We start from the raw sequence: 24,814 nt of genomic DNA on the forward strand, positions 1-24,814 counted from the left end.
CTGCCAGAATTGCTGTGCTTTTCCAGCACCACTCTAATCTAGAAGCAAGCCGAAAGGCCGACTGTCAATGTCAAGGTCTGAAGAGGGGTTCAGCGCAAGATTTTCATGGGGTCTTTGCAATGTTTGAAACTCATCCTTTCCAGAATGGAAGTGTGACAAATGCCAGATCCATGTATGATGCAGTATCTAATGGCTAAGGATGCAGTTTCTATTTCAATACTAAGCAACAGGCATCCAACGTCTGAGTCTAGATTAGAGTGGTGCTGGAAAAGCACAGCAGGTCAGGCAGCATCCAAGTAGCAGGAAAATCGATGTTTCAGGCAAAACATCCTGATGAAGGGCTTTTGCAAGAAACGTTGATTTTCCTGCTCCTCGGATGCTGCCTGACCTGCTGTGCTTTTCCAGCACCACTCTAATCGAGACTATGATTTCCAGCATCTGCAATCCTCACTTTTACCCAATGTCTGAGTATTTAACTGATGATATGCAAAGTCAGCTTGCTCCCATGCCAGCACAGACATCTGCCAGTATGGCTTTGGCTAAAGTGATAAGTAAACTGTGATAGTAGTCCAGCAATTTGTTCTCCAGTAGTTTGCTTGGATTGCTGAGGCTCAGGTATGGTGAATAGTATATGGTCATTCTCTCCTCTTTCAGGCAGATAGCATTCACACTCCCAGTGTTGCCACTCCAGCAATGTCTTTGCTGTTACTTGTTCACAATGAAACCAGTCAACTGCTGCCCATGCTGAGGAAGTTTAGTTGGCAACTGAAACTTTTAGACATAAAATTGGTAGAGGTTGCTCTCCAAAGCTATCTGTACTCTGATACAATGAAAGTCAGCCACTGGATTAGCTTTGCATTGAGGTAGTAAGACTGGAACAAACATGAGGAAGACAGGCACTGGGGGACTGCACAAGGATTAGTTGCCTTTACATGCCATATGACATGATTTAATTGATAAATTTCATTTGGCATGAAATTTTGTGGTAGATTTTAATTTTGTGACTTTGACCAAGTGACAAGGGTCGGTGAGAGACGAAAGAGATAGTGTGAAATGTTTGTGAATGAGGAGTTGAGAAAGTATTTGCTGGTATCACATTTGTGTGAGTTCTATATGGTCAGCACTGTCAGAAAAGGAATTAAAACAGAAAGTGCCCAACAACCCAGGTCTGGCAGCATCTATGCAGTGAGTTGGCATTTAGGGTCCAGTATGAGTCTTCACTTTCATTATAGCAGTCAGAAAGAAATTGCTTAGATGGCCTCCTCCCTCCCTTTTATTCCTCTTACTCTCCTTGGTTCTCTTACCGCTCCTCACTTCTGTTCCTCACTTGGTTGCCATTTGGCTGGTGGCTATAGCTGTTGCCTCATGGTGGTGAGGCTGTGCAGCATGCAGGAGAACATCTTAGTTCTTGACATTTGCTGTGCTGGGTCATGCAAGGTTCCTCCAGAATAATCTGGACATTGGAGTTATTGTTTCCACACCCAATTTTCTGTTCTAACTCTCTTCATGCTATCTTCACACATTTACATTGTGCACCAGGCTCATTAGCCTTGTCATCAGTGGTTAGTCTTTGTCCATCAGTTGTCATCCTTTGTTTGATCAGGGTCATTCAAATTTCACTTCATGAAGACTTTTTCAGAATAAAAGAGTCCTGACTGTTGCCAGGATACAGGGACTGACCTGCAAGATAGACTGCCTCTTTTCACACACAAGCTGCAGATTGAGAAAATAGAATCCTTTTGGTTCTGGAAAGGGCAGAGTTGACATGTGTTCCCATAAAGTGACATGCATGCAGTAAGTAGCCCCTTGAACCAAGTGAAAGCCATGATCTCACACTGACTGCTTTCCTCTGGCAAGAGAGAATGAGATATATTCAGCATTCTTGGAATACAGATTCTGAGTGATTTGCCTGATGGAACCGTGTAAGCCAAATATCTCAAGCTCCAGCCCTGATGCTCAATTGTTAACTGCCACAGTCACCTTGGAAATTGTTGGTGGAACAACTTTTTGCTTGTTTTGAAGCAGCAGTTGTGGCTTGAGGAGGTGACATTTCCCAATGAAAACCTCCTTGCAGAATCACAAACAATTGTTTGTTGTTGATATTTAAGATACAAGAATTTCTCCATGAACACATTGAGTGGATTCAGTCTCCTCTTGAGAATACTTTTCACCTTCCTCTTTCTCCCACTTCAATCAGTATGTCTTGTTTTGTTTAGTTTCTGTCTTTCTCCAAATCATGCTGTATTACAAACCGTGCAACCAAGCCTGGGAGTTTAGTTCGCACAGAACGAAAGCAACAAACGATTCTTCTGAACTTAACACATCACTCACTGTCCACTGACCCTGAAAGCAATTAACACTTATAGCATCATCAGCTGATGAAATCAACTAGCAACTAACCTGTAAAGAGTTGATATTCTCTTTAGAAAGCATTTGAGTACTTGGTGCAATGCAGATGTCAAAATAGTGTTGCAGGTTGACATCCTGATCTTCCTAATCGGCAACCTTCCATTGGATCTTCACTCTGCATTTACTAATGTTGTTGTCAATATGGCATTTGGCAGTATTCACCCCTCATGTACATATACCATCGATACCATTTTAATACGCATTGGAGTACTGAAAATGGCCATAAAATAGGTGCCCACCTACTTCTTTCCCACAATAAGCAGAAATTTACACATTGAATACTCTGTTCTGGAAAACATTTCTTTGCAAAGTAAGGAGCTTTTCTGCAAAGGTAGGTTATTTAGCTTTTATAGCACAGGTAACGGATTAGGTAAAAGTAGCTGGGATATGATTGTTGAAAGATAATCAGCTTAACTGTATTTGATTCACAGAGATGTGGGAGAGTTGGATCTGGGCCTGATGATTGACCCATGACTCAGGATTCAAGAATATTTAACTTTGAATGCTGGATCCATTGCAATTTTGTGTTTTCACCCATGTAGATTCTGTGACTTTGATTTGACCAATTAAGCTTCCAACTCTACTTCATTGTACTGGTTGCGGTTGAATTATATTGATTCTTTTCAGGGATGTTTCAGCATTTTCTGCTCTTACAGATTCTAATTTAAGGGTAATTAATTTTGAGTGACCACTGCAGTGTGTGTTTTTAATGGTGTTGCTGGGACTGGAGGGTTTGGTTAAAATGATAGACTGAATAGGCTTTTTTCACTGGAGCATAGGAGATTAGGAATGACCTTATAAAAGTTTATATAATCATGAGGAGCATAGATATGGTGAATACCAACGATCTTTTCCCTGGGGTGGGACAGTTCAAAACTAGGTGGTATATTTTTAAGGTGGAGGAGAAAGATTTAAAAGGGGCACTTTTTTCACACAGAAGGTGGTTCATATGTGGAATGGACTCCAAAGGAAGTGGTAGATACAGGTACAGTTACAAAACTTGGGCAGGTACATGGATAAGAAATGTTTAGAGGGCTATGGGCCAGAACGCAGGCAAGTAGAAATAGTTAAATTTGGGAAACTGGTCGACATGGACAATTTGGACTGAAAGCTGTGTTTCCATGCTGTATGACTCTACACAATCTGCTGGGCATTTGGTCAATGGACAAAATGGCCCTTTCCATCCCTTAGCTTTACTGTGCTCCTACATGACTTCCTTCTAAAATTGACAGTTGTTTAAAATTTTGAATATGATGCTAAATGCAGATTTGCATACTTTATTTTTTATAACCTTCTCATATAAGTGTTTCTACAGGAAAATAAATTTCAGAGGACAATAGTGCATACTTCAAATTACATTAAATGGAACAGCATATTATCATTATTGCACTTGTTTACTTGATAATGGAGCTGTTACAAACTTTAAAAGGTTGTCAAAAATCTCATTCAATAATTCACCAACTGGGGTTTGCAGATCACTGGGCACCTGTGGAGACTTTGCAGGAGTCTGCAAAATAATCAATGCTGTTTGCTGGGCTTTTGCTGAACATGTTTTACAACAGTGACAGCGACATTAACCTACCACAATAAGAAGCAATACCACAATCACTTTGAAATAATATTAATTATGTAATCACCTATAATGGTTGACACAGAATGCACTACCATTGCCTTTGCACCTTTGGAACTGTGCAGTTTGCAATTACTTGATGAAGGGCTTTTGCCTGAAACGTTGATTTTCCTACTCCTTGGATGCTGCCTGACCAGCTGTGCTTTTCCAGCACCACTCTAATCTTGACTCTGATCTCCAGCATCTGCATTACTCACTTTTGCCTAGTTTGCAATTACTCCCATGATGTATTATAGATGGGGCATGGCCAAATAAGCAATGAATTGTTTCTGGAGAAGGTTTTTGGTGTAAACAGGGAAGCAGAAGTGAAGTGAATTTTAACAGTGAAGTGACTGGTTTGCTAGCATCACTTAGGAGACTATGGTGCATGGGTCAACACCAAAAGTGGCATAAACATTGCCAAATAGTGGGTGCAAAAAAACTGATTGATTATAGTATGTGAATATCTTCGACTTTTCTCCAGCTTCGGAGTGACGTGGGAGATTCCCGAACGTTTGGTGCAGGTGGCAAAACATATTTTCGGTCATATTAGTGCAGATAGCTGTTACCAGTAGTTGAAATAGAAGCAACAGATTTTAAAGCTGTCACACTGTTAAAATATTTTACATTGCAGCAGTTTCAATCATGTTTATTATGTAGCTTTATAATTTAGGTTGATAGCTGTGCAATTACTAATCTAATTGAAAAGTGATCCTTTCACAGAAGAACATTTGAGAATTATAAGCTAATGTGGTCACCCTTATTTCAGGTGAAAAGCATCTTATACTAAATTTTGAATGTAAACCAACCATGATATGACATGGGAGGTGATGTGTTATTTAGTTGATGCTGGGTGCATCAAATTACTTACTAGTTGCCTTCTGTTTCTGCTGACTGATGACTTTATCCAATGGTTTGATAGTGCTGGAATGCATTTGATCACAGCCTGATCCAAACAAGAAAATGCAAACATAAACAGTGCTGCATATTGCCTCACAGTTCTAAGCTCAAGATATTGTCCCCTGTAATCACTCAATAGCCCACTGTGAAAGCTGACGATTTAGAAGCCCTATTCAAGTACCATTATTCACTCCCGAATCAGAAGTCCGTGGTTTTAAACTCAGTAAGAGACTTGTACACTTATTCTGCGCTGATACTGCAGCACAGAACGGGGAAGGCATTGCACCGTCTGAGCTTCTGAACCAGATATTACATAGTCGCTTTATCTGATTCTCAAAAGGACGTAAAAGATTGCATTCAACGTTTCCGATTTTTCTATTGTTCTGACCGAAATACATGCTTCAAAATTAATATAACCGAAACAAGATTATCTGGTCATTTATTCCATTCTTTGATGCGTTGCTGTGCCTTACAATGGTAGCTGCGCTTCAACAAGTCCTGAGCTGGCAGTGAATTGTTACGGAACAACATTAGATAGTGAAAAAACACTACATAAATATTTTGGGCAGTTTGTTCTTCCCCTGCTTGCATCACACCAAGATACTGATGAAACGTTATTCCGAGCCTTGTACAACCCAGGTTAAAAAGACACACGAAGTGAAATTCTAGGGAGAGAAATAAAAAGTGCTGGAAATCATAAAGCTTATTCAGTTAGTATCCGCGCAGAGGACAGATAAATTTACGTTTGGGGGCATAATCTCGTTGCTCTCAGCTGTGAAACAAAAGCGACAAATCATTCCATGCATCAAGAGGGAGTAAAAGAAAATCTCGGCGCAGGGAGCACACACACACACAAAAAAGCAGAAGGAACTGATGAGTGGAATTGTATAGCAGATCATCTCTAGTGAAGTACTGACTGGGCGGGAGTGCTTACAGCAATGCAGACAGAACCAGGGTCTGTGAAATAGGTAGAGGGAGTGGAGGTCTGGGGGGGAGATGTGTGCATTTGAGTGAGCTGTAAAATCTGAATCAAGATTGACAACAAAAAAAAAACGGAAGGAGACGCATTTGCACTTCATCTCTTTGACATTTATGTATAAACGGGGATCGGCTTAGGTATTTCCAACATGCTCCTCAATTTTCCATCCCCGGCTTTCTTCTGAGACCAATCTTTCTTGGGTCTGCTCTTCAAGGGGCAGGCTCCTCCTTCCTCCCCCCTCCTTTCACGTCAGTGAGCCAATGGGTTATTTTTTTTTGTGTGGGTTGCGGGATGGGGGTGGCTGGGATGAGTGGGCATGTGGGAGACCCGCCTGCGGGCAGTATGGATTGGTGAGTGGAGCCGGCGGTGGGAGGTGCAGGGGGAAGGCAGAGACTGTGGGGGGGAGCCCGCTGAGTGGCTGCGGAACGCGTCGCTCAGGCGCTGCGCTGCTATCAAGTTGCGGCGGAGCTGGGGACGGGAGCTGCAAAAAGCCGGGGCTGACTTTGAGTTCGTGCGAGCTCCAACTCAGGAAGAGAGCCGAGAGCTGGAGGGAGCTCAGCGACCTCCTGCCAACTTAGACCGAGGAGCATGTTTCAGCACTCTGCAGGGCACAGAGCTGTCCGCACCGCCGACCCACTCACCGACTGACTTCAGCACCTCTGTCTCTTTATATTTAAAAAAAAACCCACCAGCGTTTCGCAAGAGAGGGAGAAAAGCGAAGGTGAAAAGAGGTGGGGGGTGGAAAAAACATATGTTTAAAAACAAAACAAAATTAGGGGTTGGAGGCTGGGGAGAGAGGCGTTGCTTGGTCTTCATGGTCGCTATTTTTTTCGCGTTTAAAAAAGAAGTGTGCGGAATCTTGTATTTAATTGCCAATGAATTGCCTCGCAATCATTGCAGCCGTGTATGCATATTGCATTTGCAGAGCTCAGTCCGCTCTCCATCGCTGTTAAAAGTGTTTGAAATATTTCTGTCATCTCTCCCCCCCTCTGTCATCTCTCCCCCCCCCCTCCAAAAAAATACTGGACGTTGCTGCAAATGTTAATCTCCCGCCACCAACCCCTCCGCCCCCCCACCCCGTCTCTCTCCTGCAAATGTTGATTCTTATCCCGTTCTCTCGCTGTTAGCTCTAACACGAATTGCATTTGTAATGATTGCAGACATCAGTTTCAAGTTTTTTAATGAAGTTCTTCTTCTTCCCCCCCAACCCCCTTGTATTTTATTTTGCAGAAGTTGCCGCTTTGCGTGTTGGTTTTGTTTTTGTTTTATATTTCCACCCTTCCCTCTCCACCTCCCAGCCATCCTCACCCTTTTTTTTTGCATTTTGTTTGATTTGTTCAGATCGCAGGAGCTGCAGTGTGGTGCGTGTATTCTGTTGAAAGATATTCTCCGGAGGAGGATCGAAGGGGGAGAGATGGACGCGCTGATGCTGTTGCTGCTGATGGTGCTGATGCTGCTGGTGGTCTCCCCGCCGGCTTCGGGTCAGGAGAGGGATTACAGCCTGCGGGAGGAGCTGCCCGACAACGTGCTGGTGGCGAACCTGGTGCGGGACCTGAACCTGACCGCGGCAGCGGCGGCCGGTCTGCCCCTCACCTTCAAGCTAGTCTCCAAGACCGGGGATGCCCCGCTGCTGCGGGTGGAGGGGAGCAGCGGTGAGCTCTACACCACCGCCCACCGCATCGACCGCGAGAGACTGTGCGCCAACACCTTCAGCGACAGCAGCCGCTGCTTCTACGAGGTCGAGGTGGCCGTGCTGCCCAACGAGGTCTTCCAGCTGGTCAAGATGCGCTTCCTCATCGAGGACGTCAACGACAACGCGCCTCTCTTCCCCTCGGCGGTCATCAACATCTCCATCCCGGAGAACACCGCCGTCAACTCCCGCTACTCGGTGCCCTCCGCCCTGGACCCCGACGCTGGCATCAATGGCATCCAGCACTACGAGCTGCTCAAGGGCCAGAGCGTCTTCGGGCTGGACATCATCGAGACCCCCGAGGGCGACAAGTGGCCGCAGCTCATCGTCCAGCAGAGCCTGGACCGCGAGCAGAAGGACACCTACGTGATGAAGATCAAGGTGGAGGACGGTGGGCAGCCGCCCCGCTCCAGCACCGCCATCCTCCAGATCACCGTCACCGACGTCAACGACAACCGGCCCGTCTTCAAGGAGGGCGAGACCGACGTCCACATCCCCGAGGACGCGCCGGTGGGCACCTCGGTCGTCCAACTGCACGCCACCGACGCCGACCTGGGCTCCAACGCCGTCGTCAGCTTCTCCTTCAGCAACCAGGTCTCGGCGCTGGCCCGCCGCCTGTTCGCTGTCAACCCGTCCACCGGCCTGATCACCGTCAGGCAGCCGCTGGACCGGGAGGAGTTCCCCGTGCACAAGTTGACCGTCTTGGCCAGCGACGGTAGCTCGACACCCTCCAGGGCCGTGGTCACCATTAACATCACCGACGTCAACGACAATGTGCCCACCATCGACACCAGGTACATCATTAACCCTGTCAATGGTACTGTCTTGTTGTCGGAAAATGCACCACTCAACACCAAAATCGCACTGATCACGGTCACGGACGAAGACGCCGATTTAAATGGGAAGGTCACCTGCTTCACTGACCACGATGTCCCATACCGTTTGAAGCCTGTGTTTGAAAGCCAGTTCTTATTAGAAACTGCTGCCTTGCTGGACTATGAGACTACGAAAGAATATACTATTAAGATAGTGGCTTCTGATGCAGGTAAACCACCGTTAAATCAATCAGCCACTGTGGTGATTAAACTGAAGGACGAGAATGATAACGCTCCTGTTTTTAATCAGCCCGTAATTGGCCTGTCAATCCCTGAAAATAACACCCCTGGTACACAGCTAACAAAAATCAGTGCCACTGACGCGGACAGTGGGAAAAATGCAGAGATCACTTACCTCCTGGGTCCCAATGCCCCGTCCATCTTCAGTGTAGATCGGAGAACTGGCATTCTGTCAGCTATGAGGAGATTAGATCGAGAGAAACAAGACCGTTACGTTTTTACAGTACTGGCCAGGGATGGAGGCAAGCCTTCTATTCAGAGCAATGCTACTGTGGTTGTGACTGTGTTAGATCAAAATGACAACAGCCCTTCCTTCACACACAGTGAATACAATTTCTACGTGCCTGAAAATCTGCCCATGTATGGGACAGTGGGACTTATTACTGTTACGGATGCAGATGCAGGAGGTAATGCAGCTGTTAGCCTTTCCATCTTGAATGATAAAGGCTACTTTATAATTGACCCCAACAGTGGGGTCATCAAGCCCAATATTACATTTGACAGGGAGCAGCAAAGTTCCTATACATTTCAAATCATGGCTGTGGATGGAGGAAGGCCTCAACGGTCGTCTGTGGCTAGGGTGACTATAAATGTTGTTGATGTAAATGATAACAGCCCAGTGTTTGTATATCCTCCATCTAACTTTTCGTATGAACTGGTATCGACCTCTGCCAGCCCTGGCTCTGTGGTGGGTAAAGTTTTTGCAATTGACAATGACACAGGGATGAATGCTGAACTGCGCTACAGTATAGTCAGTGGGAATTCCAGAGGACTGTTTGCCATTGACCCAGTGACTGGCAATATCACTTTGCAAGAGAAGGTGACCACAGCAGACCATGGCTTATACAGGCTCGTGGTGAAGGTCATTGACTTGGGTCAGCCAGAATCCTTGCATGCCATAGCACTTGTACACTTGTTTCTCAATGAAACCATCAATAATTTTACCTATGTGCAAGATCTGGTACGGAAGAGCATGGAGACGCCATTGGATAAGAATGTTGGAGATAGCCAGATGACCCCACAGACTAATGATTATATTAAGATTGTTATTGCCATCATTGCTGGGACTATGACTGTCATTCTTGTTATTTTTGTGACTGCTTTGGTGCGTTGCCGTCACACGCCAAGGCATAAAACTGTGCAGAAGGGAAAACAGAGCGGGGAATGGGTTTCTCCTAATCAGGAAAACCGACAAATTAAGAAGAAAAAACGAAAGAAGAAGAGGTCACCAAAGAACCTTCTTCTGAATTTTGTTACAATTGAGGAGTCCAAACCAGATGACCCTGCTCACGAGCACATCAATGGCACCTTGGACCTTCCGGTGGAATTGGAGGATCAGACTATGGGCAAGTACAACTGGGGCACAACACCCACCACTTTTAAACCTGATAGCCCGGATCTAGGAAAACACTACAAGTCAGCCTCCCCACAGCCCTCCTTTCAAATCAAGCCAGAGACTCCAGTGCCGGTGAAGAAGCATCATGTCATCCAAGAATTACCGCTGGATAACACATTTGTTGTGGGCTGCGACTCTCTATCCAAGTGTTCTTCGAGCAGTTCTGACCCCTACAGCGTATCAGAATGCAGTTGTCAGGGAGGCTTCAAGACTGCAGGGCCAATCCACACCAGACAGGTAATGCAGAGATTCTAACTGGCCCTCACAGAGAGATCTTGTCTTGAAGATTAAAAGCCTTGAATGGTCATGCATGGCTGAGGCATTGAAATGTAAACAGCTTGTGATTCATCAATGTTGGAGAGAGAAATTAGAATGAAGTGGCATTTAGCTGGTGGTGATTTGCTGAGTTGTTGTTTCGACAATATGGTCTCTAGGTGGCACTGTAGTACTTCCTGGGTGTACAGAAAGCTGCAGCAGTTGTGAAGAGAAGGGCACTGCGAGTATACTGTGGAGTAGCAGGCACAGGAATCCTGAGATGCGTAGTGCAGGTGCAATGTGAGGCTGTACAAAATCGATCTTTGGTTTCTGTTCAGAGACGTTGGCACCAGCAGTAAGGAAGGGAGGAACAGACCACACATTACACAGCAAAACAGTACCCCATTATACTGAAGAACAAAGACAGTAATATATTTAAAAAAAACTTGTATTAAAACTGCTGTGACTCAACCATTGCCTTTCTGTTAAATAAACATGCTTTTGTAAAGAATGTTCTATAATTTCTAATGTGGAGATCTCCAGGGGAGCAGGAAAAAGAGGTGCTTCTCAATTCGGTTTAATAGAATAAGTGTAATTCTCATACTCAAACCTTGGAATGTTGGAATTGCAACAGCATGATTATCCCCATTTTGATACACTGAATCTGACTTCTCTATCACCTTGCATGCTGGAGCCGGGCTGCTTAAATTAATTGTCTATTTTTAATCTGTTGAACATGCACGTTGAATTACTTAGGCAACAGGCAAATTATGTACCTTTTGTGTGTTGAGAAATTGATGTTTGGGTCTACAGAGCTAGCCCCTGGGTTGCAACTGAAAAATACATTGTCATTTTTCTTGTGCTGTCTCTTATTGCTTTTCACACCATCAACTATTTGTGAAAAATAGGAGGCCAAGGGTAAATACAAATGTTCCAGTCAAATGGGGGAAGGGCAGGTAAGATTAAAATCAAAGAAAATGGACCTGCACCAAAAAGTGTTAAGACATACTGAGGGAAAGGGTAACAGTAACATAGGTGCTTTCAAAAGCATGTTGATTGACAGATGCATTGGGGGAGGATGTGCTTGCAAATCTTAATCGCAACAAAAGTGCTCCAAATGATATGCAAATGTTTCAAATGAAATGGGTGGCAGAACAGTGTGTACTATTGAACATTGTAATGTCTGTTTAATGTAGCTCTCTGAATCTCCATTATTCTTTACTCTACTGGGTTCCTTTGAGACCTGTTTAACTCTGGTAGGCAAACGGAACCGTAGTTGGAGCCAAACAGCTACCGGCTTTGCGACTCAATTAATTATTCAACTGCTTGGAGAACAATTGCATGTACTGTTTGTCTCAAGTATTTTCCCTGTGAGTAGCTTTTGTTTTTGTCTAGCATTTAGGTCAGTATATCTTGTGGTATCAGTCACAAAAAATGTATGTAGGAAAATAAACAGTAAGATTAGGTTAGTTCTCTGGGCACCTTCATTCCAATTTGCAAGAGGATTTAGTTCCAGGAATTACATATCACTGATTTGGAGCCTATTCAACTATTAATATATTTGTTTCCTGGTGCAAATAAACATTTAATTTGGATCAAAGTTTCGATCTGTGGCTCTATTCAATCCATGCAAATGTTAAACTGTAGAGTTTGCCTCCCCTCCCCTTTCAAAGTTGTTTTGCAAAGTTGTTGGGATTTCAGACCCTCGATTTATTAAACCACTAGGAGTCAGTAGTTCTACCTTCTTGAAAGATTAGATTGTGGTTTTCCCGAGGATTGGCTGAACAGTAAGCAAGGCTGTAAACTGATTTCACAGAATGTACGTCTGAATTGGTATGTCCACTAAAACTGCCCATGGCTATCTAAACCAAAATAATTTCACAAAAATATTTTATTTTGTGATATAGCTTTCTACATTTACATAGAAACTTCCCTGTTGGTAATCTTTCAGAGAGTTGTGGCAAATAAATTGTTAAGGGAGGTGGAATGGTGAGGAGGTATTGGAAATTTTCCACATATTTGCTGTTTTCCTTAAATTGATGCCTAATCTTGGTATTAGTATTGAAAACATTTAATACCTGTGTGCACTTTAATATAAAGAATACCACACGTATATTTAATGTAGCCTATGAAAATATTTCTTGTTTCACCTTTACAAAACTATGTTTGTTTTAACACATATGTTGAACTATACCTCGTACTTAACACAGTTAGAACAGACTAGTCTGTAATTAAAGATTAAACAGTGTGATTTAACAATGATAGACCTGTGGCCCTTCTCAATCTTGGTAACTGTGGTTGTGTCATTGTCGGTGGTGCTTTATAAGATCCATTTGTTGTTAGCCAGTTTTAAGTCTTAATGTATACACAGCTAACACAGTACTGGACATTCACTGCGCCTCAAGTAATTTTTTCTTTATTCATCACAACAGTTTGAAAGATGATAGTTAAGAGCACAAATTTGTTTTACAATTCTTACTTAATCATCCCACCTTTAAGTCCTGAATGCCATTTGCAGACTCTATGGATTACTTCTTTCTGTGGTTTTCCATAGATCTATAGTGCTGCAGATGCTTCATCTGTAATAGTTAATCAAATAAGCACAACATGTCATAAATCAAATAGTGAGGAAAGGTTTCACCAAGAATTTCTCTGGAATTGTTCCTTCAGAGCTGGCAAGCATTTGCTCAGGTCATTTACTTTTTGCTTTCATTCACAGAAATGTTATGGTTTTTGTGATAAGATTATACAATAAATCCAATCTGTCTTTTAAGTATCAATATTGAAGTAGTGTCGGTGGAACAGAATGATTGATTTCCATTTGGTGCATCTCAAATTGCCATTCAAACAGCCAGAAGAGGGAACCAATTCTGTTATTAAACCTAAATATATGAGGCAGTGGTTGTTTATTCTGAAAGAAGCTGTTCAGTATGGGCTGATGTTCTTGATATTGCAAAATGTTGTCATGCCAATGAATTGATTGCAGTGGAACCTTATTGTTACAAACTCACTCTGCCTACATTAGACAGTTCCCACTAATGCTCTATTGGCAATTTATACATGCTTGGAAGATCCTAGGTCTCATTTGCAGCCTCTGATCTCTATGCGTGTTCTTGAAATGCGGTTACACAGAAGGTGCTACAATTGATCTTACTGCATCTGGACAGAGAACAACACAATTGGATTGGTTTGATTAATATCCATTGACTTCTCTGAGGAAGTGTACGGTTGTGCGCTTCAGTGGAAGGAAACGATCTCTGGTACCCTCTTGCTGTTAAGTATCTTGTCACCGCACAAGAGAATAGCCACTTTGGCGAGGTTCTTCAGGCCAGCAATTATACATGAAACACAAAACTGAGTATGATCCAGTTTTCAGCTGTAGAGAACACAATAAAAATATTATTTTATAAATTTGCATTAAAATAAAATTAGTAATGGTGGAAGATCCATGCATTATCAACCTCGACAATGGCGAAAATATGACATAACCAGACTTCTTCACTGGTCTCTGAGTTTGTAATAATAAGGCTTGACTGCACACTTGCAATGTGATGTGAAATGTGCAACGTTTATTTTACGCACTTGTGTATGTTGATTTTATTATTCTTACAACTTCATTGAAGTAATTTGCAGTTGTATCTATTAAAAGCAATAGTTAAATTCACTGATAAGAATAAGTGCAATGTAGTGTAAAACAGCTCCATTTAAACTTTAGTGGTAGACGTACCATTTATTTCATTTAAACTAAAATTCATTTAGGTATTTATACATTTTCTGTATTTTTGGTCTGGCCTGTGTACCTCATTTTGTATATTTTACACGCGTTTGATGTCTTGTGCAAAACTCATTTCTTCATTAAACTTCTTTTGCATTACACTAACACATGAGCAGAATTTTTGGTGTTTTGAGTCTCAGGTTTATGATGGGAATGTTATGTTTTAGTTTCTTTTAAAATAGTTCATTTTCTATTCTTCTCCATGGCAGTTTTTTTTCTTTTCCTCCTGAAAACCATGACTTCCTTGGGAACAGGATTTCATGAGTATTAGTTAATATCTGAAACTTTCCTTAAATGACCACTGTTTATGTACAAACCTTGACAGTGTATGTCAAATAAGTATTCAAATGTTGCGTATCACATCAGTGCTTACTGCTATTTCTGCCCGATTATAACTCCCTCCAGGAGTAGCTGCATTTCGCTGACGATCATAGACCTAGGATGATTTTTGTTCCCCTGGGAAACTGAGATTTACCAACTGAGCACAGGACCGATTTTAGGCACTTGACGAACTCACTGAGTGATTGTTAAAGCTTTTCACTTTGATAAATGCATAAGAAGATTCCAGAAAGAGCCAGAAGTTGCATACATGGGAAGAACACTCAAGGTGCACTGACTTGAATTTTTACTCTTCATTTGCCTATGTTGATGAATCAATGCCTCCCGATTCATACCTTTATTGAAACACCATTCAACAGCCTTTATTACTTCACCCATGAAGTCTGTGCAAACGGACAATTCTAGATAAGAGATTATTGTTCCAGCTGTAAGGGGCAAAATGCCAGATATCCATTGTATTTGAGAATGACACAAATCACTTTACAGCATGGGAGCCTCTGGTTATTGATCAAGAATCCTGGCCTATTATTTTTCCCCTCTTAAGCTCGGGGAAATGTAAAACAATTGTACAACCAGCTATCTCAGTGTAATCCAGGAACTGAACATGACATTCTCCTTGCTGAGATTTGTTCTGAGCTGACCATTTTCAAGAGAACATCTGTCCAGTTTCTAATCCAGTTATTCTACAACAACAATTGGTGCTTGTATGACACCTATTTAATTAATGTTGAAAGTCACTCAGAAAAGGTCTTTAATGTTAAGCAGCATTAAGAAATTAATTTGGAAATGAGGCAGGTTTTATATATTGGCTTAAGGGAGGATAGGGGATGAGAAGTGCCCCGAACTTAGAGTATTGGCAGCTACAGGCACGTTTGTCACTGGAGAAATAATTAAAAACGGAGATATACTCGAGAAGACAGAATTGGAGGAGTACAGCTATTTCGAGGACTGGTGGAGATAAAGTCCAGGTGGAAGATGATTTGAAGGATTTGAAAACAAAGATGATTATTGTCAGATTGATGCATTGCCTAACCAGGGTACAGTATAGGGCTGTGTGCCTTGGGATGATGGGCAAATGGGATTTGGTCTGAGTAAAGAAATGAACAATAAAGTTTTCAATAACGTCAGGTTTACAGAGGGTAAGCTATTGGAGGTTGGCCAACAGTCTGAATGGTCAAATTTGAAGATAAGAAAGACCAATTCAACAGCAAGTGAGGAGTCAGGTGAAGTTAGTTGATGTCAAAGAGATAGAAAGAGTTGCTCTTAGTCATGATGCGAATTTATGATTGGAACCCAACTCTAAGGTATTTTATATTAGACCACTCCCATTAGTAAGTTCAGAATCTCTGTACAAAAGAAATGGACGAGAGCCCAAGTCTCAGCAGCGAACAGCATTACTTCCTAAAATGTGGGTTCATGATTCTGCCCTTAAGCTTGGGGAGCTAGAAGAGAGAATTAATTGTAGGAACTGATTTTTGTGTGTCAGCTCACTGATGGAATCCAGCACAACTACAGAGATTAGCTGCCTCTCTAACTGTAAAACTATGAAAAACTGATATAGAAATCTTCTAAATAAAGCAAAAAGTGTGTTATTGACCTGGTAAGGTAGATGAACATAATAGATTATGCAAAAGAAGTAGGATTTCACCATTAATTGAACATTTTCCTTCTTTATGGGGAATTCCAATCAAAATTAAATTGAAGTAGATATAAATCCCTACACTACCGCAGTTGGGCGGTAGTGTGGGGGGTTAACAATAAGAAAAGAAAAAAAAATCCCTACATGCTGTCTATCACTTGTGCAAGATGATGGCATTTCAATCCATATGTTGGTTTGGTAATTTTTCGTAAGAAAAAAGTTTTTGCAGTGATTAATGGTTTTTACTCACTCCCTCAGAACAGTAGTCGATAACTATCAGGCTGTACTTAATCCTGCTGAGTGTGAACTTAGGCAAAACATTTTTAAAATAAACCACAGTTACAGTTCTGTCTTTTTCCTCCCCATTAGATTTCCTAGAACTATGTTTGACAAATAAGCTGCAAATATTCAGTTGTTCAAAAGTGTTGTAAAGATCGGGCCTTGGGGAGTGTTGTCGAACAGAGAACTAGGGGTGCAGATACACAGTTCCTGGAAAGTGGTGTCACAGATAGTCAGGGTCGTAAAGAAGGCATTTGGCACGCTTGCCTTCATTGGTCAGAACATTAACTACAGGAGTTGGAAGTCACGTTACGATTGTACACGTTGGTAAGGCCACATTTGGAATAATGCGTACAGTTCTGATCTGTTGGAAGGATGTTATTAACTTGGAAAGAGTGCAAAAAAGATTTACAAAGATGCTACCAAGACTGGAGGGTTTGAGTTACACAGAAAGGTTGAATAGGCTGGGACATTTTCCCCTGAAACATAAGCGGCTGAGGCGTGACCTTATAGAGGTTGATAAAATCATGAAGAGCACAGTTAAGGTGAATAGCGAAGGTATTTTCCTCAAAGTAGGGGAGTCCAATACTAGAGGGCATAGGTGAGAGGGGAAAAATTTAAAAGGGGCTTGAGGAGTAACTTTTTCACACACAGGCTGGTGCGTAAATGGAACAAGCTGCCAGCTGAAGTAGTGGATGCGAGTACAATTAGAACATTAAGAAAGCATTTGGACAGGTACATGGATAGGAAAGATATAAAGAGATATAGCCAACACAGGAAATGGGACTAGTTCATATTAGGAAACTGGGCCGAAGGGTCTGATTCCATATTGTATGACTTTGACTTGAATTTTTCCTGCCAATTTTCTACAAAGGCTTTTTTCCCTCCGAAACTAGTGACAGACCATTTGATCTGAGGGACTGATTAAATTGTCTGGTTTCTGTTGAACGTTCTTACATTAAAAAAAACAATGGCAGCTCTTTATAAGTTATTTATTGTTCCTGAAGGGCTTTGAAACATCCTAAAGAAGCAATAAGGTCCTACATCAATGTAAGTCTTTTCCTGTTACTTGATTCAGCAATTGCTGGGGCTGAAAATAAAATGGGTATTGGAGTTCGAATTTTGATTAATTCATTTCAAAAGAACTTGATTCCTGTTTTAGGATTTCACCATAGTGCATTAATATGAGCTTTGATACTGATTGAAGACCTTTTGTAAATGAGTTGTAATGCCTGATGATATTTGTAATTTAGCAAGCTCTTTTTAATTCACCTATTACAGAGGTCTCTCTGTTGCTGTTCAAAAACCAGGGAGCAAGTAGTAAACTCCCATGGAGAAATGAAATGAATAACATTAATAATGGAAAACAGCATAATAAATTGCAATGCCAAATTAGAGAGTTAGTCGATTCTATCTAAAGGACAAAATTCATTTATTTGTGTCTATTCGTAAATATCTAGCCATTCATTACTTTGTCAATGACTGTCTCAAGTAAGGAAGTCTTGTATTGCTGCAGTACTGTTCTAATCTACACCTGGGCTACAAGCTCTGAGTCCAAGTCCCACAACAAGACCTTTGCCCCAGAATGGTGGGTTCATAACAAACAGGTTGATTTATCATCTTGTAAACTCGTCCAGTATGCCTGATGGCACATCCTTAGAGTCGGAGCATTTTCTAGTAAAACCATCCTGCAAAAGGTAATGGTAAAATGCTGTCATAATTCTCCTATCAGCATGGAACAATCCAATGGAAGTTCATGGCCAAACATTTGGAAATGAGAAAAAACAGCAACAATGAATAACTTTGCTTTCTACTTCCAGTGCAGTGACAAGGCAAACATGAAGATTCAAGTTTAGAGTTGGTAATCAAGGGAGGTTAATGCTTCTGTTTTAACTATACACTTCTCAGGATCTTGGATCATCTTAAAAGGCCTTAAACCCAACAAAATAATTCTGAAGTGAAATTCTTGTTGTAATGTAGACACAAAGAAAAAATCTGGATGTTGGAAATCTGAAACAAAGACAGAAACTACTGGAGAAACTCAGCAGATCTGTCAGTGTTTGTAGATAGAAGAAGAGTTAACGTTTTGAATTTAGTGTCCCTTCATCAGAATTGAAACACTAACTCTTTTCTCAACACAGATGCTGCCAGCCCTGCCAAGTTTCTCCAGCACTTTCTGTTTTTATTAAACAAAGCAAGTGGCCAAATTCAGAAATAAAATAAAAAGTCAGGATACCTGTGCTGAGTAATGTCAATTGATGGTTAAAGATATGTGTGGACACTAGGGAAAACATCTCCACTGTTCTTTGAATAGTGGCTTGCTAGCCTTTATGTCCAGACTAGGCCTTGTTAAAAACTCAGCTGTGAAATGGTGCCTCTAACATTGCATCACTTGGTCAGTACAAAATAGTATGAAATAATGAGCAGAATCCAGTGAAATAAGATACTCTCCACAGATACATCATTACATATGACATTTTTCTCTTTAGTACAGCCAGCAACAACCCCGGTATTTTTTGTCAGGTTCACTAAAGTCTAGCTTCTAACAAGATCTGTTTAAAATAAAATCGGTCCTCCCAGCTGTCACCATTTATGAACTCAGTAAGTTTTCTCCAGAATTGCCAACTGTATCACACAACTCTACATTGGGAGCTAAGCACATTGTAGAAGCAGCTATAAAATGGTGTGGTTAAGAAGCAACACTCATTAGCAGAAATAATTCTCCAATTAAAGAATGGTCTAGAAGCTGTCTTGCAGATTGAGTTGTACTCATCTTATAATGAAAATTTAACATGTAGTTCCATGAATTTAGGCAATACTTGGATAACATTTTCAGGGGTTTTATTTGTCAATTTCCTTTCATATCCTGACTCCTGTTGGTACTTTGTGTCCTTGGAGACTAATCACCCTGAGCATTGCATCTGATTTGTCTCCTCTGAGCAGAACCAGCAAGGTATTAACCATCAGGTATATGACGGTTAACTAAATCCTATTTTAAACCCAATTTATTTTCCAACAACATTACTGGATAGGGAGAATTCCCCCTTTCAAGCCTACTATCTAATTGCACATGCAACTGCCAATTCAATCAACATTAGCAAACTCTACTTAGGCCCAAAGTTTAACCTGGATCCTTCCAAAGAGCACAATTTCTCTAGGTGGTGTTGCTAAACTTGTTCTTTCACCAATATATTGTATGGCTTAATCACATATCATCTTTATCAACTTGGCAACTGAGAGCAGTTGCTGCACTCGGAGTATTAGATGAAATAAGGTTGTGGAATCAGTAGCCATTTGCTACAAGGCAAAGTAATATTAAGCATCTTGGAATTTTACCATTCTGAGGCATATAGTAGGTATCATTTGTCTTCCACATAATCTTACAAATTATAGATAAAATGGATGAAGACATTACACATTTGTATGACATTTCTCTATCATCTATTTTAATGCAGATGGTCTGTTATGTTAAGTAGGTTAACACTCCCATTAAAATAGGGGGCAATTAGATGACTAATGAATGCTTTGCATGTTTGCCTACTTAAGTTAGCAGCAATGATTTGTAGACTAATATGACTTTGGGATGTGCATGCAATTTAGGCTAATGCTCGTGACGAGAAAACTGACAAGCTGGATAAGTTTTTGCTAGGGGCAATGTGTAAAACTCGGCTTGCTAATTCCTTTTATATGAATCTGGCAATGGAATGAACTGCAGCACAAACTTGGCAGCCTAAAGTCTGGAAATTGCAGGTGCCAATCTCAAACCAGCATGAAAATATGCTGCTCCAGGGTTAGTATTCATGCCAATATGGATTTAGACACACTGCATGATAGCCCCTGAGTTCATTGCCTATTTTTTTTTTCTTCAAAGATATCACCACATGCAACATGCAATGACATTTGTTTCTTTAGAGTTGACCATATGTGCTGCAGTGCTTCCTAATGTGCAGTACAATCTAAAACAGGCAATTAGACTTGAATGTCAGATTCCCAATGAAGCTTGCATTCTGACCTTTGAACCATTGTTGTGCTTAAAGCAGTATGTTTTCTATGAAGCCAGTAGTATTCCTTAGAATGTCCTTCAAAATTAAGTGATTAGTTTGGGTTTATGTTCCCATGTACCTTTTACATTTGTTAAATTAATCAGCTAAATCCATTAGCTGCTTCCTATGTAATGTGATTCTTCCCATCAGTTCACTTACAGCAATAAATTCCAACCAATACTTTTCTCGGAACAGATGGCTGACTCCCTGCCATATCCTCTATACCGGCCTGAAGGCCAGAACCTGGCTGACCATCAGTATTGATGTTATCCTAATAGATATTTATTAATTATGTATTAACCAAACATTTCTGAATTGGACAAATTGTTGAGGTTGCAGTTGTGAAGGAAACTGAATTCTGCTCAGGTTTCAGACCAGATTGTGAGACATTGGGTGAAATCTTGATGAGATGGATCAACCAGAAGTAAGCTCGCCTTTGAAGGGGTCGGGTGAGTGGGTGGACTGCTGTGTCCCCACCTCTGGGGGACCTGACCGGAGGTGGGTGAATGTCATATGTGTGACCTAACCAGAATTACAGTCTTCCTATGGTGACAATAGAGGCTGTTTGGCCCATTACGTCTGCAACAACTCTCCAGTTGAGCATAATGACTTAATGCCACTCTCCTACCTTTTCCCTGTAATTTTGCACATTGTTTCTATTCCGTAGGAAGATTTGGGAAGGGAATAACAATTGGCCACAATTACTGTTTAAGAGCATCTTGAGGGACACGGAGCAGTGGGGGAGTGGGGACCTGATCTTCTGGGATCTCCTTTGTGTTGGTGAGTTTCAGATTTAGCAACTTGTTCTGAGGTGTCAGCCCCACATATGAGAAAGACCAAGTCTGTGTCCCAAACAAATCCACTAAAGAAATTTGGTTTCCTCTCATTGCTTGTGAATTTGATGCTCACTTCGGAGTGGGGAACATCTTAGTGTTGATGTGCATTTGTAATTCCATCACCTTGCCCAAGCTCTCCTGGCTTCCAAAGTTGCAGGTCCTCTTATTAACTGGGCTGGAACTTTCCCAGGATCCCAATTCGTTGGACGAATAGGTGAGTGGAGCTCGATGAGGGTGAGGAGCTGAATTTTCAAAGGTGGAAAGATTCTAATCACTGTCTTTCTGTTTGACATTTAATATAATGAAAAGTGCCAATTCTTTATATGCAGTTAAGTAATCTAGTTAACTTGTAATTTTTTTGACTTTTAACAGTAATGCACACATTAAGCTATTAATTACAATAAGTTATTGTTAATGTAATTAAACAACCCAACGGACTTGCCAGGAACATTTTAAAACAAAGTATGACACTGGTTCATGTAAGAGCTATCATGACAGACGACAAATAGAGTGGAGACAGATAGTTTCTAGAAGTTTCTTGAAGGAGGAAAATAAGGTTAAATAGACGAGAGATATATCAATAAAGGATAAACTATGCAAATTAATGGACAGCTCACAATGTGTTTATGTGCAATAATAAATGTCTGTGATGTGAGCTCTGAATATCTGGCTGTTCCTTGAAGCCAAGGCATTTGTAAACCTATGTGAAGTAGAATCAGAGTCAATGTAAAACCATAGCACATTTAAAGAGAACATCCTTTGATGGCAATCCCCAGATTTCAGGGGAATGAAGAGTGGAGATGGACAAATTCAAAATTCTTGATTTTATGGCTGAGTTACTGCTGAGTGTGGTTACAACTAAGATGGCAATAACAATCGGCCTAAGAGATCACGAGCTAGAGGCAGATTGAGTAGATTTAACAATGAGGCTGTTAGCTAGTGTCTTTTGTTGAAAGGAGATATTGACTGACTAGGATCTATCTCAGTAGAGTTTGTCCTATGGTCGTTTTCTAAAGTGACTAGTACCTCTGAAGCCATATCCAGGAACAGGAATTAATAAATCCTCACTCATGATGAGGAGATGTAGTTATGTCGTTGCTTAAAGTTTTTCTGTAGTTGTCAAATAACCTTTTGTCAGGTGCAGATTTGGATGGTGAGGCCATTCAACCATGGAGCCAAACCTGATCCTGCACTTGGCCGCTTTCTGTCAGCTGCCACTCAGTAAGAACTTTGGAATGTGAGGTCTAGATGATTTGCTGACTGTCCTCTCAAAAACTTCAATACTAATCATCACTTTACTTTTCATTGACCCAGCTAACCTCAACATAAACCAGAATTAACTGTGGAATTCTGCGGTTCAGAATATCATGTGACTCAATATCAAATTATTATATGGTTAATTCAGACCCTATCAAAAATGATATATTTCTGTACATTAGCTGGCAATAGTTTTTTTTCCAGTACCGACAGTCAGTTCAGTCAGCAAGCCAGCAGATGTGCAGAATCTGCAATTAATGCACAGTTCAATCTCACTACAAATTAGTGAACAGTACAGGCTCCCTATAGTACTAAGTACAGTTCAGTCATTCAAGGCATGAGCACAGCACAATCTTCCTCGAAACTAAAAGTTGGTAATTTCTCTTTATACCAGTACTTTCCATCTGGAAAACTGTTTTTGAAGGGGTTCCAGAAGCTCTGGCATAACAAGCGATAAGACTGGACAGCAGTGTTAAAGATGCATCGGTCAATGTACATACAGTAGATTGGTGTCTGCAGTTTTTGATAACAATGTTGCAAGGTTTTACTTTGCTCTCAGTAGAAATGTTCTTGAAGTGCTTCATATTGAACTGTACCATAGTTAAAGAAAAAGAATTGGCAATTATGGAGCACCTTTTCATAAACTCAGGAAATTCCCAAAGCATTTCATAGTCAATGAAACACTTTTTAAATTGTAGTCACTGTTATAATGCAAGAAGTCTGAGTTCTATTGTTATGTGGGTTAGCACAAAGGTCATTAGGTATTTCATCAAATTGAAAAAAATTGCAAGATAAAATGATTTAATATAAATTGTCTTGCATATACATTTCAGGACCTTTTGCACAATAGATTATCATTCTGTTAACAGCAGAGTTTGTTGATATCATTTCTAGGTATGCTGGCCTGCTTTTATTTTGGTGGAAGCTTGACATCATTAAGTTGAAAAATAGCATTGCTGTGGAGTAAAGCACTTGTACATGCCCCAGTGTCTCCATCAAATTTCCAGCTTAGATACATAGGGGCAGAAATTTCCCAGGGGCTTCTTCCAATCATCTGCTGCCACTTTGTCAGAGGATCCACAAAAACAGATTCAGAGAAATACTCTTGATTGATTAGCATGCACTCCCTTTGCTAAAATACCACATTGATGTTTCATCTTCTAGTCAGTTTTGTGGTATTTCCCTGCATAAAACAATGAATTAGATTGCACAAGCGTGACAACATTTCATTACAGATTAAAAGGTCAGTGCTACATGATGATCCTGGGTATAACGGCAATCTGACATTTTATGTTTGGTATGTGAATAAATAGCATTCATTTTTTATGATATTTGGATATAAAATGAATGAGATTAAGTACCTCCACTCGATTCGATTTAATTTTTTATCAGACTTGGCACTTTGGCTTCATCAGATAATTTATTGATTTCACACACTTTAATGCTTTTAAGCGAGCAGTGAAAACTGCAGACTCTAATCTACAATGTGTACAATTGACAGGTCCCTCTTTAACACTCCTTGTCCAGTCTATCGTTTGCTGAAAATGTGTTGCTGGAAAAGCGCAGCAGGTCAGGCAGCATCCAAGGAACAGGAGAATCGACGTTTCGGGCATAAGCCCAGAAGGACTTATGCCCGAAACGTCGATTCTCCTGTTCCTTGGATGCTGCCTGACCTGCTGCGCTTTTCCAACAACACATTTTCAGCTCTTATCTCCAGCATCTGCAGTCCTCACTTTCTCCCAGTCTATCGTTTGCTATCCCATAGTTTATGTAACCCTTTCAGAAATAGTTTTTGAGGGCAATCACTAGCACAGCAAGAGATTACTGATTTGTAAAGGGCAATAGTGCATTGCGTGAAAGAATTGCACTAATATCGAGAGAGCTTATATGGTTCACTAATTTGAGGTGAGGCTGAACTGTCCATTAGTGCAGAGTTTCTGTGCATCTTCTGGTTTAGAGACTGAACTGCTTGTTAGTATTGGGGAGTGGAGGGGGAAACTAGAGACATATAACATTGTCAAAAATCACACACCAGCTTATAGTCCAACAGGTTTATTTGGAAGCACTAGCTTTTAGAGCGCTGCTCCTTCATCAGGTGATTGTGGAGAATAAGATCGTAAGACATAGAATTTATAGCAAAAGTTTACAGTGTGATGTAATTGAAATTATAATTTGAAAAAGACCTGGATTGTTTGTGAAGTCTCTCATCTTTTAGAATGAACATGTTGGTTTCAGTTCTTTCATATGTAAATTGCGAAACTTTTTTAAAAGTTACATTCTCAAGTGAATTTTA

The 24,814-nt window shown here is 41.0% G+C and overlaps 1 protein-coding gene across 9 annotated transcripts in view; it reads left to right on the top strand.

Moving 5' to 3' along the window:
- Positions 1 to 6,265: 6,265 nt before the first annotated feature.
- pcdh11 (protocadherin 11) overlaps positions 6,266 to 24,814 on the top strand; it is a 738,007-nt gene continuing 719,458 nt past the window's right edge. For 6 of the 9 annotated variants that reach the window (XM_043704503.1, XM_043704505.1, XM_043704506.1 and 3 more), the window contains exons 1-2: positions 6,303 to 6,618; positions 7,239 to 10,335. In XM_043704503.1, the coding sequence (XP_043560438.1) occupies positions 7,312 to 10,335 (3,024 nt within the window). In that variant the 5' untranslated portion in view covers positions 6,303 to 6,618; positions 7,239 to 7,311. Of the gene's footprint in view, positions 6,629 to 7,127; positions 7,171 to 7,238; positions 10,336 to 24,814 lie in introns of those variants that run through there. The other 3 variants (XR_006313753.1, XM_043704504.1, XM_043704507.1) reach the window with 3 other exon arrangements.

This window comes from Chiloscyllium plagiosum, chromosome 15 (assembly GCF_004010195.1).
Source record: "Chiloscyllium plagiosum isolate BGI_BamShark_2017 chromosome 15, ASM401019v2, whole genome shotgun sequence".
Lineage (NCBI taxonomy): Eukaryota > Metazoa > Chordata > Chondrichthyes > Orectolobiformes > Hemiscylliidae > Chiloscyllium > Chiloscyllium plagiosum.